The 21585-nt window shown below is 44.5% G+C and overlaps 1 protein-coding gene across 2 annotated transcripts in view; it reads right to left on the bottom strand.

Annotated features, from left to right (window-relative positions):
* The window catches only part of LOC140196823 (lysine-specific demethylase 3A-like), an 83691-nt gene extending 62372 nt beyond the window's left edge, over positions 1–21319 (bottom strand). Inside the window, exons 1-7 of one of the 2 annotated variants that reach the window (XM_072256654.1) lie at positions 20917–21319; positions 14339–14482; positions 12494–12607; positions 8997–9102; positions 4747–4871; positions 2861–2957; positions 670–1208 (exon numbers count right to left, since the gene is read on the bottom strand). In XM_072256654.1, coding sequence (XP_072112755.1) covers positions 670–1208; positions 2861–2957; positions 4747–4871; positions 8997–9102; positions 12494–12607; positions 14339–14482; positions 20917–21225 — 1434 coding nt within the window. In that variant the 5' untranslated portion in view covers positions 21226–21319. The remainder of the gene's footprint in view (positions 1–669; positions 1209–2860; positions 2958–4746; positions 4872–8996; positions 9103–12493; positions 12608–14338; positions 14483–20916) is intronic. The other variant, XM_072256653.1, reaches the window with a different exon arrangement.
* Between the last annotated feature and the right edge of the window lie 266 nt (positions 21320–21585).

Here is a 21585-nt window from a genome sequence, read left to right as displayed (position 1 = left end):
GTCGGCCACACCGATGGGTCCTGCAGGTGTGGCCAAGTGCACCTTGGGCATTCGAGTACAGAGTTTGCATGTTTCCCGTGACCACATTGGCTCTCTCCACTTTCTGTCCGCAGCCTAAAGATGAGCGGGTAGATGAATAGGCAACTGGAAATTACCCTTTGTGTAGGTGGACAGCAGAAGAAAATGGGAGGAATCGATCGCCACGTGAAAGAGAATAGACAACAAGGAAGTCGAGGGAGGTGGGTAATGGAGCATGTGGAAATATTTTGAGGGTTAGTATAGATGTAATGGTCCAAATGGCCTCTTTCTAGTCAAAAGAATATGAAGGTACCACAGATTTCTTTCCTTGGATATCCATGCCCCATGCCTCACAACCAAGCTCAACAGAAATTGTGCTAAGCACCAGACGTCTCCCACATGATCACCAACCTCATTGACTGGAGATCTCTCATCCACTGCCACCAACCCAGTTCCCGTATACTGCACTGTGTGCTTCCACCTCCTCCCTTCAATAATGCTGCCCAACGTGCTGCATTTCTCCAGCATTTTGCGTCCGTGTGTTCCTCAAAATTCCCAGCATCTGCAGTCTCTTGTGCTCAAAATAAATTGATATTATGCGCACTGACTGTTAGCAAGAAAAGAACAGATCTGAAATAAGATATGCCTTACTTCAAAAGGAGAGCAGATCGTTGTTTCTTTACTTGAAAGTGTGAAGACAGACCGAGGTTTCTGAAGGTTTGAGGCCCCAGGAGCCGCATTCACTGATGGAACAGCATCTCGAAGGGTTGTGCGAAGGCTACTCCTGGGCTGGACTTTATCCTCCACCACTACCGTCCGCCCGTTATCCAGAGTCGAGAAAGCCAGATTAAAGCTACTCCAGCTATTGTTAAACCCAGACGAAGGCCTTGGCTTCTGAGGAACTAGAACATTTGTATCTTCAGGGACTTCCTTTGCAAGAAGGTCATTTTTAGGGCAAGTTCCCGATTCCAGAGATTGTTGCACCTCCTTGCCCTGCTGCTCCGTTAGTGCTGCCAGGTCAGAGAGGGCCAACTGACCACTGCTGTGCTGAGCAGCATTCACTGCAGGGATGTGCTCCTTCCTGCAGTACTCGTTCTTGGCCTCCGGCACACTCTTCACCCTTTTGATTAGATTGTCTTCCTGGACCTTAGTAGACTTCCTTTTTGTACAATGTGCTTTTGTGGATGTATCTGCATTTAAGACACATGAAATTAGTGCACAGAGCCAAACACTAAAGAATCCAACTCTGAAAACATGCTTCTTTGCTGTTTAACAGCACAGACTCGGGAACAATTGATGACCTTAGGCCTGTACTCAGTAGAGTTCAAAAGAATGGAGGGAGGGTTGGAAAATTTCTTAAAGCCTGCTGAATACTGAAAGGCCCAGGATAAAATGGATATGAAGGGATATTCTTTTAGAACTGAGATGAGGAAGACATTTTTCAGCCAGATGCTAGTGAATCTGTGGAATTTGCTGCTACAGAGGACAGTGGATGTACTCAAGGCAGGAATTGAGGGGTTTTTGATTGGTTGGGGGAGACGGCAGGAGAATGAGATTGAATGTGAAGAAAATAAATTAGCCATGAATGATTGGTAGTGCAGAATCAATAGGCCAAATGCCCTGATTTTGCTCCCATATCTTATGGACATGAACTAAGGTCACTGGTTAACCCCACAAACCAGGAGCTGTGCCTGCCTCAAGGCAAATATAAAGATTTAATCAAAATATCCACCTTCATCTGCAACTTTTAGTGCTTTTTCTTTGGAAGTCTAGAAAATGTATTCAGCACTGAAATCAGAGACTTGGATTCAACCCCACAAAGTTATTATGGGTTGCACAACTCTGCATTAGTTGGCTCACAGAATATGCTGCTTGATACCTGATGGATTCCTTTTCTTAAAGGTGGCGGGTTTTAAGAGGAGGGGGTTGAGGAGGACAGGGGTGCACCTTTCAACCCACCAAGTCAGCCACTGGCCTCCCAACCTCTGCACCAGGCTCAGTCTGTTACTTAACCACAAGCCTTTCCACATGAAAGACAATTACAGACTACTTAACCCTTTCTGAAGTAAGTTAGATCTCTAGATTGAATAGGTTATGTCTTTATTTCATGGAACGTAGAAGATTGAGAGGAGATTTGATACGGCTATATAAAATTATGAGGGTTATGGATAGGGTAAATGCAAGCAGGCTTTTTCCACTGAGGTTGAATGGGACTACCAGAGGTCACAGGGTAAGGGTGAAAGGTGAAAAGTTTAAGGGAACGAGGGGAAATTTCTTCACTCAGAGGGTTGAGAGAGTCTGTTGCACGCGAGCTCAATTTCAACGTTGAAGAGAAGTTTGGATAGGTACAAGGGTATGGAGGGCTATGGTCCTGGTGCAAGTCGATGGGAGTAGGCAGTTTCAATGTCTTGCCACAGACAAGATGGGCAGAAGAGCCTGTTTCTGTGCTATACTTTTCTATGACTCTAGTAAGATCTTAACAGTCTGATTACCTTTAAGTGACCTTGAACTTGCGATGCCAACTTTCGAGGGAAACACAAGAGGTAGGACTGTAGGGTAACGCTACAAGTTGGCTGCTAATTAAAATTGAACAAACACTTCCAAAAACATAAAAATGCTGGAAACACTGCACAGGAGGATCAGGGATCATGTTTCAGCTCGAGACCCTCCGTTAGTTTGTTCCCTGTTAACTTTCACAACTGTGCTCATCCCCTAAAACCTTTATTTATGCCATGCACCCTTACCATTAACCAAGAGGTCCAATTCTCTGCCCTAAAATAATCCAGCTCCCTAGAGATTGGTTAGGAGAAAAACAGGTAGTGAGAAGATGACTGAAACTCACCAGATTCTATTTCTACCTTGGTCAGTGCCTCAACATCCTCTTCATTAAGGAATGCCATGTGAATCAGAGCTGGGTCAACAACTTGCGTCTCCTGCAGCTGCAACAGTCAAACAAAAACAAAAGAAAAGTTCTGCAACTTCAGTATTGTCTGCACTTCTGGCGGCCTCAATAAAGCAGCAGGTACAATGAAAGGTCCCACCCGCCCCATACACTCTCTCTTCACCCTGCTCCTGTTGGACAGACGCTGCAAAAGCTTGAAAACACAGGACCAGCATGCTCAAGGAGGTTCCACTCTTTGGAATCAGAATCTGCTACTACTGAACTGTTCATAATATTTTCAATCAGTCAACCAGATCACAACGTCTAATAAGTATCCATCTGGACACCGGAGGAGTACATGAGCCAGCATTCTAATGAGACAACACCCTCAACAGCGCACTAATGATGGCTTTTTGACCGCAGCCCAAACTTCTGCAAACATTTTGCCAAGCTTGGCAACCAACCAAACTTCCAAATAGCCAACCTGAGCTACCAATGTTGCAAAAAGTTTACTCTGCTGTTATAAGACGACTGAATAGTTCCCTAGTATGAATGGACATTGACCTCACAATCTACCTCACATGACCTTGCACCTTGCTATCTATCTGCACTGTACCACTTTATTACACACTCTCATGGTTTTACCTTGTACCAGTTGAATGCATTGTTGTAATGAATTGTTCTGTTTGGCTGCAAGACAAGTTTTTCACTGCATCTGAGTGCACGTGACAATAATAAAACAATTTACCAGTTTACTCCAGGGCAAAGCTCAAGGAAGATTTGCACAAAGCAGGTTGCCACTGAAGAAGAAAAAAAGTTAAAAGACTCCAGTTTGAGCATCTGTTAAAGGGTCAGTCCTGCAGGGCATGGAGAATGAATTAACAAGAAGGTTCAGGGACGACTATACAGCTTCATTAGCACACAGGTTAGTTTAAAGACAGTGGAGTACAACTACAGAGTTAAGCCAGGAATGATCCATATTTTACTATCAGACACCTTCTACTTCAGCCCTTTACCTTTTCCACCTATCACCTCCTGGCTTCTCACTTCATTCCCCTCCCTCCTCCCCGCCATCTCCTTATACTGACTTCTTTCCACTTCCCTTCCAGTCCTGATGAGGGAAGCTGGCCAGACACACCAGCTCTTTATTTTCCTCCATAGATGCAGCCTGACCTGCCGAGTTCCTCCAGCATTTGGGTGTGCCAAGTCAAATGAAGGCATTCTGCACACAATTACCAACCTGGATAACTTTCAACTCCTGGGAGTTCAACTTTTCTTGGACTAAACATGCAATTTATAGAATCGTGCTTCCTTGACTGTTCTGGAAGTGCATTTCAAGAAGGAATACAGCATGCAATCTTACTGGAATATGTACCTAATACTAACTAGCCATCAACACTCTCCGAAAAAAATTAACAGAGCACCATACCTTTGTTATATTTCTTCACAGGAGGCCATTCAACTCTCTCACTATGCTAGCTAGCTCAGAGCATTCCAATCACTTCTATTCACTCAATATCTCTAAAGTGCCCATCTCTTCCTCCAGGTCTCCGGCCACCATCAACACTGGAGTCAGTTTTTACAACAGCCAACTAACCAGACCGCACATCTGTAGGAAGTATGAGGGAACAGGAGTGCCAGGGAAACCCACCCGCTCACAGGGAGATCATGCAAACTGCATTCAAATACCATCTGAAGTCAGGATATGGTTTGGCTTGGTGGTGATGTTCAACAGTCTTAAATGCATGCCAATTTGTTTCAGGAGCCTAAATTTTAAATTCAACCATCTTTAGAGGACAAATAAAACTGTCGCTCAAATTTTAGAGGGCAGCAAAGATCTTTATTACCTGCTCATTTCTGATCTGCACCAAACCAGTTGTTAAATTGTGATGAGTCACTGTGGCTGGACACCAATGGGTAGAAGTTTTCAAGTCATACACCTTAACTTTATAGCCAGTCAGGTTGCTTGTACCTGGTGAACAGAGGAACACAGGTCAAATGTAAGCACTGTAAAATGGCAACCAATGAGGTTCAGAGCTCCACTTTGCAGATCCACATTCTGAGACTTCATTTACTCTTTCTATTTCAAAAGTTTAAAGTTAATTTATTATCAAAGTACATTTACGACACCATATACAACAGAGATTTGTTTTCTTGCAGCAGTTCATTGTAGACCAGAGAAAGACAATAAAATCAATGAAAAACGACAAACAGCCTATATGCAGAAGATAAAACTGTACAAAATAAGTAAATACTGAGAACATCAGTTGATGAAACTTTGAAAGTGAGCCCACAGGTTGTGCAATCAGTTTGGTGTTGAAGTGAGTGAAGGTATCCACGCTGGTTGAGGAGCCTGATTGTTGAAGGGCAATAGCAGTTCCTGAACCTGGTGGTGTGGGGTCTAAGGCCCCACCCCAATAAGAGCAATGAGAAAAGAGCATGACCTGGCTGGTGGGGGTCCTTGATGATGCACGCTGCTTCCTTATGGCAGTGCACCTTGTTAATGGGCTCAATGATTAGGAGGGTTTTTCCTGTGACAGACTGGGCTGTATCCACCACTTTTCTGTTCGTGGTTCCATACTAGGTTGTGATGTAATCAGTTAGGATGCTCCTCACTGTGCATATAGAATGTCTAAGTTTCTGTGATCTTGAGGACATTGCAGTGAGGCAACGGTTAAGATAATGTGGAGGCAAAAATATTCTACAGATAGCATGCACTTGAAGTTTTAGATGACGTGCCAAATCTGTGCAAATTTCTAAGATAGTAGAGTGTGGTCGTGCCTTCTTTGTAATGGCACTTATGTGCTGTTCTTGAGGCAGATCCCCCGATATGATAACATTAAGGAGTTTCACGTTATTGACGCTCTCCACTTCCCATCCCCTAATGCGGACTGACTCACTGACCTTCGGTTTCTTCCTCCCATAGTCAATCAGCTCCTTGATTTTGCTAATGTTGAGGGGTTGTGATACAACTCAAGCAGATTTTCAATCTCTCTCCTATGTAGTGATTTGTCACCACCTTTGACTCAGCCAATGAACTACATGTTCAAGATTACTTTCATACCTTCATCAACATTGTGTACGCAAGAACCACAGGCTAGGATACATCAAGATGCCTGCCTCATCTAACTCTTAAGCAGATCAGAAACCCTCAAACTTGTGCCAAGGCAGAGAAATAAATGTTCCAAATGCTGGAGATACAAGTTCAGGTCAATTGTCAATCCATTCCTGGACTTAACAGCAATTTGTTCTATCAAATTAAATGAGTAGCAGGTCAGGGAACTCATTCACAATGATTGATATATTCAAGTACAATTGCATAAACCATAATAACAGCACTGTCTTATCAAAAGAACACAAGACTTCCTATTTCACAAGTGTTGCTTCAATCTCAAATATGTTCGAAGCACTCAAAAAAATTGATGTGAATGTAGATTTATTGAATTCGAAGTACATTTATTATCGAAGTATGTATACATTATAAAACCTTGAGATTTGTCTCCTTACAAGCAGCCACAAAAAAAAACCAACACCCAATGTGCAGAAAGGAAAACACAAATAGTGCATATATTAAAAGCAAATAGCAGAATGAAAGTGAGTCCTCAGACAGGAAACCTGGAGCAGGCCACAGCCTCAGTTCAGCATGTAGCGGAGTAAACGTCGCAGAACCTACAGGCACGACACTTCACCGATAATAAGATGTATTTCAAGCTGGAAGTGTGAAGTGGGTCACACAAGAAAGAGAAGCAGGACTTTCACCACTAGCCTATTTTGTTATTCAGCAAAGATCACAGGTAATCTTCTAGTCAGCATCATTTTCCTGTATCATCTCTATATTCTTCAATTCCCCTAATCTCCAAAAATCAAACATGGAACCTCAGATCAGAGAGTACAGAATCCCAATTATTCACCAGCTTTCATGTGAAGTAACATCTCCACAACTCAGTAATAAACATACTATCCCCTACATTTATGATACGTATACTATGTTTTGCATCTTGGTTCCAGGACACTTTCATTTAGCTATATATGTGTGTACAGTTGAATGTCAATAAACTTGAACTTACTGTGAGCTTTCCTTCCAAACCTCTCTGCTAAGATTAGCATCCTCCCAGTTGCAAGTTTCAGTCTAGGAAATTATGGACCTAGCCTACATCACCTCTGCCCAGAAGGAAAATCCACATCCCTAGGAACAGTCCAGTGAAACCTCACTGGACTCCTCCCCACGGCAAGTATATTCTTTCTTAGCCAAGTTCAAAGTAGATTTTATTATCACAGTACTACATACAACCCTGAGATTCACTTTACTACAGATTCACTTTACTCAGTAAATCTACAGACTAGTAACTATAACAGGATCAAATGAAAGATCAACCAGAGTGCAGAAGACAAAGTGTGCAAATATAAATAAATAGCAATAAATGAGAATATGAAATAACAAGAGTTCTTAAAGCGAGATCATTGGTTGTGGGAACATCTCAATGGATGGGCAAATGAATGTAGTTAACCTCTTCTGTTCAAGAGCCTGATGGTTGAGGGGAGTAATTGTTCTTGGACCTGATGGTGCAAGTCCTGAGGCACCTGTACCTTCTACCTGATGGCAGCAGCAAGAAAAGAACACGGCTTGGGTGGTGAGGATCTCTGATGATTTTCTACAACAGCATTTCATGTAGATGTTAAAACTGTATACAATACTCCTAGTGTGGTACATCAAGAGCCTACAGAATTACAGTATGGCATTTTCACTCCACGCACAATAACCCAAGGACAACAGACTAATTGCCTTCTTAATCTCTTGCTGTATCTTAATGTTGTTTCAGTGACCTGCGTACAACAAAAAGATTTACTTCGGTCCTTCAACATTACGCACTCCCTCATCATTTAACAAACACTATTTATACAAGAGATTCAACAGATGCTGGAAACCCAGAGCAACAAACACAAGATGCTGGAGGAACTCAAACAGGCTAGGCAACATCCATAGAGAAAAATGAGCAGTTGACATTTCAGGCCAAGCCCCTTCATCAGGATTGGAAAAGAAGGGGGAAGAAAAAGTTGGGGTAGGGGAAGGATTATAAGCTGGCAGGTGATAGGTGAAACCACATGAGGGGGAGGGAGATGAAGTAAAAAGTTGGAGGTGATAGGTGGAAGAGGTAAAAGGCTGTAGTAGTAATAATCTGATTGGAGGATGGACAATGGGAGAAAGGTGGTGAGGCATCAGAGGGAGGTGAGAAGAGACGGGGTTGGAGGAGAGCCAGAATGGGAACAGGAGGCAGGGAGTAGAAATGACCAGAAGCTGGCATCTTAAACATACACACCTGCTTGTTACTACAAATATCAATTCAGACCAAACTTCAGAATGAGGAAAAAATGTCATCTAAGTGACTTTGTGGAATGATTGTTGTGCCAGACTGGGTGGTTTATGTGTCTCAGAAGCTGATCTCCAACAGTCTCTGGAGTTTTCAGAGAATGGTGTGAAAAACAAAAGGCAGCCAGTGAATACACCTTATTAATGAGAGACTGGCTCAAGCTGACAGGAAGGCAACAGTAACTCAAATAACCTCGCAATACCCCAGTGGTGTACAGAAGAGCATCTGAACCTATAACATGTTGAACCTTGAAATGGATGGGCTACAACAGAAAGCCACACCAGGTTCCACTCCTGTACCTAATAAAAGTAGCCACTAATATTTGAGATCAAGTCCCTCTCCCTGAGCCACACAACCCATAATCCTGTAACATAATAGTCAGAATTACACAGAAAACCAGAACCATTAACTTGCAGAACCTCCCTGCAGAGCTCATCAGGGTTTGGCTGACTGGCTCTAACCTTTCCGTTTCCGATGGTGTATGAACAATTGTGCTTTTTTGAAAAAACTGATTTCAGATTTCTAGCGTTAACATTCCCTTTCTGTGATTTCCCCTTACAACCCAGTCTGCGTGACAACAGTAATGGCCACTCCCATTCCAAAGAAAACCTTAAACACAAATGAACTGAAAATCAACCACAATACAAATCAGGTAACTGAGTTGTCAAATTTTAATACTTAAATTATGGAGGTAAATAAAATCTTACTAATGGTAAGTAAAGACTTACCGCAGAGGAAGAGCTCTTGAGATGATTGCTTGATGAACCAGCTCTTAATCATTGCACTGACTTCTTTGTTATCCCGAAGAGGTTGGTCCCAACAGTCCGTGTTCTTCTATTCATAGTTACCGTGGGAATTTTATAAAGAAATCAAACTTATCAATTTCATTTTCAATGCATGAATATTATACACAATTTTCTATTATTAGTCAAATTACACAGTACTAGTCAAACACATTTTGTAGGAAGGAGTTAGCTTTGTGATAGCAAATTTAAAAAAAAGAATCACGTTTGAGAGAGGGAGGGAGATGCCACAGGCTCTTGCACAGTGTTTTGTTAGGCCATTTCAAACAGATTAGACTTGTTTGTCACAGGTACATTGAAACTAGTGAAGTTTGCATCAATAGCCAACACAGTCCAAGGATTGTGCTAGATAGAGGCAGCCTGCGAAATGTTGCTTCTGGCACCAACACAGCAACGTCCACAATTTACAAACCCTGGTTTGTAGGTCTTTGGAACGTGGGAGGAAACTGGAGCACTCAGAAGCCCACACAGTTATGCAGATAACATATGAACTCCTGACAGTGGCAGAAATTGAACCGATCTTAACGGTTGTGCTGTAAAGTGATTATGCTACTGTGCCACTCGAACGGAGGAAGGTCAAGACATAACTGGTACCATGCAGTGTTAAACTGGAATTAATTTGTATTTGTGATTTGTTCAGGATGTTGCTGGCATTGCCCTTGAATCAAGGAGGACATGCAAAAGTCAACGACCATGTTGAAGGATCTGGAGTCACACATCAGACCAAGGCTGGCAAATTTCATACCCAGAGAGACATGGGTAAAGTAATTGGGATTTTACTAGTTTTAACAATCCACTAGTCACCATTACAGAAACAATCTGTTATCACAAGATTAATTTTAATCACCTAAATTTAAAGTTGCCAGCTACCACTATGAGAACAAGACTCACATCGTTAAATTGTCTAGGCCTCTGAAGAGTAACCCACTAGTTTACAGCCACTGCACCGCACGTTGCAATTGAATCATCACTCACAGAAAACTAGTAATAAATTCAAGTCTTAACGCAGAAATCACCAATACCAAGGCAAGTTTCAGCGGCAACCCAATAGGATGGTGGGTAAGGGCCTGGACTGGCATTCAAGGGGAGTGGACTATGATCGAGAGAAACAAGTTCAAATCTCAGCGTGGTAATTAAGAAACGTAGTTGAATGAACCGAATTACACCAATAACAAAAACAAATTAAACTCTTGCAGAAATCACATTTTTGTTTAAAGATGAATTTTGTTTAGAAAATAACATCTCTTCCATATCTGTAAACACGAGGAATTCTGCAGATGCTTGTCAGACTCAGTCCTGACAGAACCTCGGCCCGAAACGTACCTCTTCCTAGAGATGCTGCCTGGCCGGCTGCGTTCATCAGCAACTTTGATGTGTCTTCCATATCTGAGCTATTTATCCGTGACCCACAGCAACGTGCCTAACTCATTTCGAATGTGACCAATGCTCAGTCCAAAGACATTTCAAGGTTCAAATTAAAAGAATCCAAGTGGACATATGAATGCCATCCTCTCTGTCAGCTTTATTCATGGGTATCTGAAAATACCCACTCTATAGGCTCAACACACTGAACCAATTTGCTGCCCTCAAGCAAACCAGTACATCCTCAAAATGTAGAACGGTATCTTGGTCAAGGACTGTACGTCGGTTCAGTGTCCGATAGTTAACACACATTTGTACCTCCCCATTCTTCCTCCTCACCACCACTATGGGTGCCGTACAGGAGCTCTCTGACTCTGTGATAATCCCAGCTTCCTTCAGTTTCTGCAGATGCTGCCGAACCTCCTCCACCTCCGCTGACGCTAACCCTCAAGACCTTTCTCTGAAAAGGGTGTCCTGTCACTCAGATGGTATGGCAAGTACTCTTAGAACAACCCAGATCAAACTAATCAGTAGAAAAGACATCTTCCAACTTTAACATCTTCTGTCAGTCTCCTTTTCCAAACCTCAGGAACTGGGGAATCACCAAAGGTGAATGACTTGGCTGTCAGCTGTCCAGATCCAGGAGATTGTCTCTCCTGGTTTTCTCACAGGAAAACTCGACATTACAGTCACTGGAGAAGGATGCGTCATCAGCATCCCCTGCCTACAATGCCCTCTTCTCTACATGTATGGATGGCCAGCGGTCCCACTGCTCCCGGTGCCTCAATCGTACCCGGCAGATCCACTCCCATCACATCATTGCTAGTCTGAACTAAAGTGACATCTTTGCCCGCTGTTTGGTAAAAATGCCATTCCTGAGTGAAACTTTCTCCAATACTGAAACCAAACTTAAAACTCTAATCAGCAATTCATCTGGGCTGCAGACACCCACCCTGCCCAGACCACCACATTGAATTACACATTCCAGTTGGCTCAAATCCTGCAGCCGGTTCTCTCAATTTTCTTCTCCTGGTAAAAAGGCCTCGACTCACCCCAGTGCCCGTCACAAAAGCCTCTCCACCCAGCTTTCTCTAGGCTGCCTCCCAATTCCACCATCCTATCTGGCTGATCAGACATTGCTAAACTGAACATTACAACCCCTCACCTTTAATGGGTAACCCAAACACTACCAGCAGAACACACTGCTTCTACAGAAAGCCATTAAATGAGCTACCCCACAGCAGTAAAATCTTAACCAGGGTGTTATACTTATCACATGTACATCAAAAGATACAATGCAATGCGTCATCTGTGCCAACAATCAACACTCCTAAGGGTGTACTGCACGCACGTGCCACCACGAAATTTGGTGCCAACACAGCATGCCCACAATGCTCGGCAGAACAACACAGAACACAAGGAACAGTAGGAAAACAAGACCCATTGCTCCTCCCATACTCCCCCTCCCCACACATGCAAAGTCCTCTAACGCCCCCAAGACAGGCCATATTGTTTAGCCTCCAGCAGACTCAGACTGGGATATGGATGCAGGCATGCAGACACTGGCCTTTCGATACCCCAGCAGAATTGCAAAGATTCGTGGGCCCAGGGCTCCGGCCAACAAGGATGAGCAAGGTCAGAAATAACCTTCTCCCCAGGGTTTACCACCAGTGAAAAGTGAACGTTAAAACACAATCGATCCCAACACGAGGAAATCTGCAGATGCTGGAATTTCAATAGGGATGGGGAGCAACACACATAAAAGTTGCTAGTGAACGCAGCAGGCCAGGTAGCATCTATAGGAAGAGGTACAGTCGACGTTTCGGGCCAAGACTCTTCTTCAGGAACAGTCCTAACGAAGGGTCTCGGCCTGAAACGTCGACTGTACCCCTTCCTACAGATGCCGCCTCACCTATCAATCCCAACACTGCCAGCGAGTGAACGAGAAACTCAACAGGCCCCGTGTTCCGCTAAGGTTTGTGAAGGAGGCCATGATAGAGTACAGTTTGTGAACTGGGCCAAATGGACTCCTGCTTCCTACGCTATATAGAATCAGTTACCTTCAAGGGCTGAAGAGGAACATCCTTTTGCAGAAACATTCGGCGCTTGTTGGCAAGAAATTCCACAGGAGTTAGTGATCCAATCCCAACCTTGTCGGTCAAGCATTTAAATGTCTGGAATAAACACAGAAGAAAACCATTTTCATAAGAGTGTTTAGAAAGGAAGTGTATACCTCCACATACAAGCACAGGTATACAGCAACATTGCATGGATACAGGCCCTTCAGCCCAGAGTCCGTGGTGTCTCAATTTCCTGCATTTGGCCCAAGTACCTCTCCAAGTGCTTAGAACATAGAACAGGAACAGGACTTACGGCCCACAATGTTGTTCCAAGCCAATTAAATTAGTAATCAATTGGCCAACTAAACTAATCCCTTCCGCCTACACTATGTCCATATCCTTCCATTTTCCTCACATTCATATGCCTATCTAAATGTCTCTTAAAACTCTAATAAAACCTCTACAACAGTCCCAGGCAGCGCATTCAGGTGTAAAAAAAACTTGCCCCACACATCCCCTTTGAAATTATCCTCTCTTATCTCATGCTCAGTTATTAGACATTTCAACCATGGGAAAAAAAGATACTGTCTGTCTACTCTATGCCTCTCATAATCTTATAAACCTCTATCGGATCACTCTTCAACCTCCCACTGAAGAGGAAAACAACACGAGCCTGTCCCATCTTCATTATGGCACATGGCCTCTAATCCAGGCAGCATCCTGGTAAAGCTGTTACACCTCATTTTGCACTGTTATTCTTTTACCTTGTTCTACCTTAACGCTCTGTGTAATGATCTGGTCTGAACAAACAGTATGCAAGAAAACATTTTCCCTGCGTATCAGTACACGTGATAATAAAAAACTACTGATAAAAAGTCCCAGCCCGCAATGTCAACTCCTCTCCACAGATGCTGCTTAACTTGCTGAGTTCCTCCAGCATCTTCTGTGTGCTCCAAGAATGAACCAATTCCAATTAATCTGAAAGGAGCCAGTTTGAAGTCCTTTGAGCCTTCAAGCCACAAACTTATTCAAACCTACATCAAACATCCAGCCCCATCCACCCTTCCTTTCTCCTTCCCCACCAGATGGGGATTCTACTGCTTGTGGAAACTAAACAAATACTGCAGGAAAAGACCCCTCTCTTTGGCTTTATTTCTGGCCTCCTCAGAAGTTACTTTCTCTGATTTCCACTAGCTCACACAGCGGGATAGAAGATCATTTGGATACTGTGAAGTATCCCTATAAATAAATCAGTCTTATCCTAGCTCTGTATCATCAGAATGCTAAAGGGAAAAGTAAGCTGTGTGGTTGATGCAAAGAGCTTGCAGGTTAAATATGCACGCAAAATAAATGCAGGATGGAGTATAATGCAGGAAAATAAGATCTTGCACTTCCATCAGAAGAATAGCAAAATATTTATTTAGAGATACAGTGCAGAACATGCCCTTCCAGCCCAACAAACATCTTCATTTACGCATTAACTTCATTATTTTAATACTGCAAATCTCAAGAAGACGCCACCTCAGGGCACAGCAGATATTCAAGATTGAGGCCAACAGATTTTGAACATGATTGAAGAGCGAGGGTGTAAAGCTAAAGGAATAGTGATGATCTTAATGAAGGGTAGAGAATACCAGAGCCACTGTATGGCCTGATTCTGTCCTGACAAAGCATCTCGGCCCGAAACACTGACACTTTATTCCTCTCTCTAGCTTCTGCCTGACCTGCTGAGTTCCTCTAGCATCATGTTTCTGGATTCTGGATTCCCAGCATCTGCAGAATCTCTTGTGCTTCCGTTTCTACACTCTTACCAGATAACAAACACAAAGGAAGAGTCCTTCATACCAGTACAGGCCACTGCAAAGCATCTGCGAGTTCTTCAGGCTTCCTCTCAGCCACAGCTAAGTGGTCTTCGACCAGGAAGACTCTCAGCTCCTCGTTGTTCAGCTTTATCCACTGACACCAACCATCATCAAACTCCAAAAAGATCTGCAGTAGGGCAAGAACAGATAGAACTTACTAATCCATCTCAACACGAAGCTTTACACATTGTAAACTTTACATGCAAGTTGTCTCCGTACAAAAAGTGAAAAGAAATGGGAAGGGGGAAAGAAAAGAATGTTCAATATTTACTTCTGCAACATTAGTAACTCTTTGCATTGACTGAGAATTCTACATACAGCATAATCATAGAACACCTCAGCCCAGAAACAGGCCCTTCAGCCCATCTAGTCCATGCCAAACTGTCATGTTGCTTAGTCCCATCGACTTGCAGCACCACCCCGAGTGAAAAAGAGATCTCCTCAGGTTCTCCTTAAACATTTCACCTTTAAGGGATGGCTTGAGTTCTAGTCTCATCCAATCTCAGTGGACACATTCTACTCGCATCTAGCCTATTTATACTCAATTTTGCATACCCCTAACAAAGTTGCAGAAACTGGACAAACTTTTTTGCCAATTTCTACAACTTTTGCTATAAAATATTTGCAGCAGATTCCAGCAACAGAAGCACTTAATGTTTTTAAATCTTTGGAATAAAATGCAAACTCCATCCATTGACTTGTCTCCATACAGCTTATTTCTCGACTAGTAGATACAAATCATTTACATATAACCAAACATGTCCCAGGATGGTTTGCACATTACCATTACTTGAAGTTTATGGTTTGTCCAGAGTCTTGCCCTATATGCATTAGATTAGATTAGATTATGAGGACACTCAGTCCTCGTTTATTGTCATTTAGAAATGCATGCATTAAAAAATGATAATGTTCCTCCAGAATAATATCACAAGAAACACAGGACAAACCAAGACTAAAACTGACAAAACCACATAATTATAACATACAGTTACAACAGTGCAAAGCAATACCGTAATTTGATAAAGAGCAGACCATGGGCACGGTAAAAAAGAAAGTCTCAAAGTCCCGATAGCCCCATCTCACGCAGGCAGTAGAAGGGAGAAACTCTCCCTGCCCTGAACCTCCAAGCGCCGCAAACTTGTCAATGCAGCACCATTGGAAGCACCCGACCGCAGTGGACTCTGAGTCCGTCCAAAAACTTTGAGCCCCCGACCAGCCTCTCCGAGCACCATCCTCTGCCGAGCGCTTCGACCCCCGTCCCAGCTGCCGAGCAACAAGCAAAGCCAAGGACTCGGGGCCTTCCCCTCCGGAGATTCTGGATCACACAGTAACAGCGGCAGTGAAGCAGGCATTTCAGAAGTTTCACCAGATGTTCCCTCGTGCTCTCACGTCCGTCTCCATCAAATCAGGATTGTGCACGGCACCCTACTTGACAGATAACAGACATCACCGCCGGAGTGGCCACTGTGAGCTGCATCGCGCTGCCATCTTCTCCTCCTGCCTCTCATTAGCTTTTTGATCAAAAATATTTTTGGAGCTGATTTGGTTAACTTGGTGGCACAGTGTTGGAGTAGCTAGCGTTTTCGAATAAGAATCACATCAGGTGACACCGTGAAATTTGTTTTTCAATTCCCACTGCTGGGGTTCAATTCCCACTGCTGTTTGTAAGGAGTGTGCAAGTTCATCCTGTGAACGCGTGGGTCGCCTCTGGGTGCTCCAGTTTTGTCCCACACAAGGGCAAGTCGAGTTGTGGGCATACTACGTTGGTGCTGGGAGCGTGACAGCACTTGCAGGCTGCCCCCAGCACAATCCTCGGACTGTGTTGGTTGTTGACGCAAACGACGCATTTACTGTATGTTAGATGCACGTGACAAATAAAAACTAAACAGGCAAACTTCATGAAGTAGTCCAACACACTCAATGGCTGCTTTATGGGGTACACCTGTCATTAACGGAAATATCTAATCAGCCAATCATCTGAAAGCAACTCTATATATAAAACCATGGAAACATAGTCAAGATTCAGTTGTTGTTCAGACCAATTATCAGGACGGAGAAGAAATGTGATCTAAGTGACTTTGAATGTGGAATGATGGCTGGTGACCCAAGCACCTCAGGAATTGTTGATCTCGCAGGATTTTTACATACAACAGCCTCTAGTGTTTACAGAGAATGGTGCGAAAAACACACAGAAGAAAAGATAGTCAGCTGCAGTTCTGTGGGTGAAAACACCTTGTTAATGAGAGTTCAGAGGAGAATGGCCAGAGTGGTTCAAGCTGACACTCCTCCAGCACTTTGCATGCATTGCTCTACAATCTACAATCAGTATGTGGGTATTTAAAGTATATTCGTTACACTGTCTTCCCCTAGAGAAGAAAACCACGCTTCTCTGCGCTGACTGAACAAATCTAAAGTGGAGCCTATACAAAGCAGATGTTTTCTTCCCCCCCAAACACCAGTTAGAATGCAAATCGTGCTTGGCAGACTTCAGCAGAGGCTAAAAATAGATGGTGAGCATCTTTCTCACCTGCAGGAACAGACCTCAGGAATAAGTGATCTGTGAAAGAGCCATTAGAGAAATTAATAACTTGTGTTCAAGAACGCAGTGAATGCCACTAACCAAGTGGAAATTTAATGATTACTTAACTCTTTGGTCAGCGCACAGCAGCGTGCTTGATCAGCAAAAGAGAATCTCAGAGGCAAAACAAAAGCTTTCTGCAGAAATGGTTAGACAGCCTGTGGACAGAACAGAAGTGCAAGTGTTTTATGGAATACTTTTTATCAAGAGGAACGGCACAGAACAGTCCTTGCTAGCCCACAGCCATGTCGCCCAGCAACGCACCAACCCCAGCCTAATCACAGGATAATTTACATTGACCAATTAACCCACTAACCCATAGGTCTTTGGACTGGAGCAACCGGAGGAGGCACACAGTCAAAGGGAGAAGGTACAAACTCCTGACAAATGGCACTGGAATCGAACTCTGAAGCCCCAAGCTGTAACAGCGTTGCACTGACTACCACCCCACCGTGCCATTCTTCGCGATCGCAATGAGCTCGAAGAGGGGCAATGGACGGCAAGCACAATTTAACCAGGACAAGTGCGATGTGACGAAATTTGGTAAGCTTAAGCTGGGCAAGACTTGCAGTGTTAATGATAATGTCCCAGGGAGTGCTGTAGAGACGTGGGGATTCAAGTACACAATTCCCTGTAAGTGAAGGCGTACATCATGCTTGCTTCAGTGGATGGGGCATTGAGTACAAGATCTGGGACATCATTTTACAGTTTTACAAGACTTCAGTAAAGCTACGCCTGGAACACTGCGTGCTTTTCTGGCCGCCACCCTCTATGAAGAATGCGATTCGGCCAGAGCACGCACAGAGACAATCTACTAGAATCCTGCTGGGACTGCAGGGTGGAATAGACTGGGATTGTTTACTCTGGAGCAGAGGAGGAAGAGGGGTGACCTTACTGAGGTTTACAACGTCAAGAGGGACAGAGGTAAGATGGGTAGTCACAGACTATTTTCTCAGAGCAATGGAGTATAGTTTTAGACACAAGTTTACAGTGAGAGGGGAGCGATTTAAAGTGGACCCTAGGTGACGGTTTCACCCCCACACAGAGGGTATATGGAAGGAGCTGCCCAGAAATGGTAGAGCCTGATACTATTTATACATATAAAATGCATTTGAACAAGTATATGAATAGGGAAGGTTTAGACAGAAATGGGACTAGCCCATGGAGGAGTTGGGTTGAAGAGCCCATTTCCAAATGATACAACTGTAAGGAAACAAAATGCCTGCTTAGTAATAACCGTGGTGAGGTGGCTTCCAATGTACTACACGTTTTTCAGGGTTTCAATGTGGATCTTCAATGTCCATAAGCATTGCTGTGTAGGTGAGGGCAGTCCATAAAAGACCTTGGTTTGCAGGTGTGATGTCCATAGTTTTAGTGAATGAATCAATGGTGTGACTAGGTGACTGAGATTACAGTAACCATGATACTACATTGGAAGTGATGCAGATTGTATCGTTTCCCCACTAGTCTGACAGCAAGTTCCTCTCCAGCAGGCAGCCTGCTGGAGGGGTATTCCAGCAAATCAGAGAAAAAGTTCGAGGAAAGTGTCAGAGCAGTGTCACAATTTTTCCCAGCCTGTAGCAAATCGGACTCATCAGCTCCGGACACTGTATGCAGAGCATCCCGAGTGGCAGAGCAGTTAGCGGGACACTGTTACAGCTCAGGGCACTGCAGAGCTCTATTTCACCGGCATCTGTAAGGAGATTGAGCATTCTTCCTGCGAACTGTGTTTGTTTCCTCCCACAGTCCAAAGACACACCCGTTCGAAGGTTCATTGGTCATTGTAAATTGCCCTGTGATTAGGCTAGTGTTAAAGGGGTGGGTTCTGGGGCTCATGGGGCTTGTTCCATGCTGTATCTCTTTAAAAAAAAGCGAAGCAGGCACCCCACAGATTCACTTGGCATTTGGGAAGGACGCTCCAAGGTCCTCCCTGGATAAATCTCCAGGCAAGCTGACGATTAAGACCAAATTGTATTGAGTGCACCTTTAGTTGCCAGAGGAACAGAACACACAGATCACAACCAGTCAGGCTGTGGTGATCCCTCGTGTTGAAACCTGGATGACCCAAGCAGGCATTTCTGGAGAGATACCACCAACACAGTCTCTGCACAAACCTCCAAATCTACCTGCCGGATAATTAACTGTGTTTGCCTCCCACGCCGACGTCCTTAACTTGAAGAGAACATGGGCAAGGAGATAAATAAGAACCCTAAAATGCATCACTAATCACGTCGCAAATGTGTTATATTGACAAGGTAATAAAATCGGAAGGTGGGGCCAATCGGAACCTGGTGGGAAATGCGACGGCCAAGCAGAAGCTCTCCTGAAAGAGCTGAGTGAGGGTCTTCCAGGCTCCTGTACTCCTCCCTGGGGGTGATGATGACAATTCTGGAACGGTCGAGTTTGTCACTTAGAATGCAGAGGAAGCCGTTGCAACAGCAAGCTACAGAAGGTCACTGGATCTCCACCTAATACAGGCAGGTTGTAGGGAAGCAGGGTTGCTTCCGAGAGTCTGTACAACCCCTGCCATTCAGTGGTGCCGAGCTGTCTAAACCAGACACAGTGCAAAGGGTCTCGGCCCGAAGTATCGACTGGTTTATTCTTTTCCACAGATGCTGAGTTCCCCCAGCATTCTGTGCACAGAGTTAGTTTCTAGCTACAGTCTCTAGGAAGCAAGTTCACGCAGCTTGCGGGAACACGCACTAGAAAACAAAGCCAATCTGTTGAAAGTTAGTTATCTGGGTCCGCTGCAGTACCAGTGTAAGTCAAGGCCAATGCATTGTCAGCCAACAGAATCAAGGAGATAAAACTCAGCAAAATAGAAAATGTCTCCAACCTCACTCTACTGATTAGCAAATTAAAACTTTTTTTTAAAAAAATGAACTGGATAACAACAAAAAAAGAAATCACTCAACCAGTAAAGATTTCTGTTCTACAGTTACTCCCCAAGTCCCAGTGCCTGTCACAACCTTTAAATAACCCAGCACTCAGCCGACCTTTCACTCACCTCTCTGGGCAGCCCAAAGCCTGCCAATCTTTGCCGGAAAACATCCCCTCAGCTCCTGGATGTCTGGGTTAGTTATTAAGTCCTAAACATTTCTGTGGCAGAACCATTTACAATCTTGTGTAAATTACGTTAGATTACACCATCTCTGGGGAAAACTTTAATTCATTAGGAATTGCACACTTTGTAAGGGTACGAAAGTGATAGCGGTACTCTCTGATTACATTATTTCCTCTTTTTTTTAATCGCTAAGATATCTTAACAGGAAGATAGCGTGTTTTTTTTTGGTATTGGCACCTATTTAATTCCCGACATTTTCTTATTCTCAAAGCAGCACCAAGTAGATCCTGAAAGCGGTTGACACTAACGTCTCCACAACACTGCGGGTCAAGTTACTGAAAACTAGCTCCACGCAAACCGAATCACTGTCGGGGTTTGTTTTCTCCTGCGAAGTTCACCTCGGTGAAACGATTAGAAATGTATCTACTGAAAAACGAGTTAATTTTGCAAACTGCTGATTTTGCAACCAGCAGGCGACAAAATATAAATTGCAAATCAGATTCGAGGTCTCGAAAGAAAATAGCAGCAGCATAATAACACTGACATCAGTGGGAAGAAGTGGGGGGGGGGAGAGAGAAGAGGGCGTACAGGAGAGGAAGTTGTATCAATGTATTTTTACTCCAATGACTTTGTAATAACCCAAACACATGCTTTTCTTGAAACTAACGGCCTGTTGCTTAGAAACTATGCATTACGTGTACCACATCACGAAATTATATTCCATGCACACAAAGTGCATATTAATTCCCGGGATTTTTCTATTGTCGGTCGGATCAGTACTTCGCCCGTTACCACAGTGCACATTTACATTACCCTTCTCCGCCCACCCCCCAAAAAAATGCAGTTAACGCTTCACATTCGATTTCACACGCGTTTCATCCGACTACTGTCCAGCAAATTGGCGGCTGGCTTCACTCACCACCAAATCCGGGTTGGCAGGATCTCTGTGGGAAACGGCTCTGACGGTGCCCGCTCTCCAGCCCCATTGTGACACCGGCCCGAGCTCGGGTGCCTGAGCGAAGCCGGACAGCACGCAGAGGAAGCGGCTGCCCGCCAGGGGCAGTGGCCGTGGCCGCGGCTGCGCTGCCAGCGGCGACATGCTCCGACATCCGATCCCCCGAACGCTCGCTCGCCCGCCGCCTTCCACTCGCCCGCGCCACAACTCGCATCTCGTGCTGCCCGCACACACAGTTGCAACAGTCTCGCTCCCCTCGCGCTCAACGCCCATTGGCTGCCCCGCGACTCGTCAACCGACGGCTCGGCCCCCACGTCAATCACCGTCCTCCCCGCTTCCTCCTCCGCGCTCCGCGAGGAGGTGGCCTCCCGTAGCCCTCCGCGCACCGGGGTGGTGGGTGAGAAGGGGGGGCCTCCGGCCTCACCTCCAGTCAGGAAATAGCTCCGCCGGCCGGGCGCCTCTAACTGCACCGGCACGGCCGGTGTAAGCGGGCGCTGGGCACGGCTGCGGCCGACACGCTATTAGCTGTTTACTGCGGGCGAACTCATTGCAGTGGGAGCCTCCGAAGTTATTCTGACCGGCGCGTGTAGACGGCAGGTGACAATGTTTTGGTGGGGAGTGAGCCGGCTCATG

This window comes from Mobula birostris, chromosome 4 (genome assembly GCF_030028105.1).
Source record: "Mobula birostris isolate sMobBir1 chromosome 4, sMobBir1.hap1, whole genome shotgun sequence".
In the NCBI taxonomy this organism is placed as follows: Eukaryota; Metazoa; Chordata; class Chondrichthyes; order Myliobatiformes; family Myliobatidae; genus Mobula; species Mobula birostris.
Note: the sequence above shows the minus strand (reverse complement) of the source record. Positions and strands in the feature narration are given on the sequence as shown.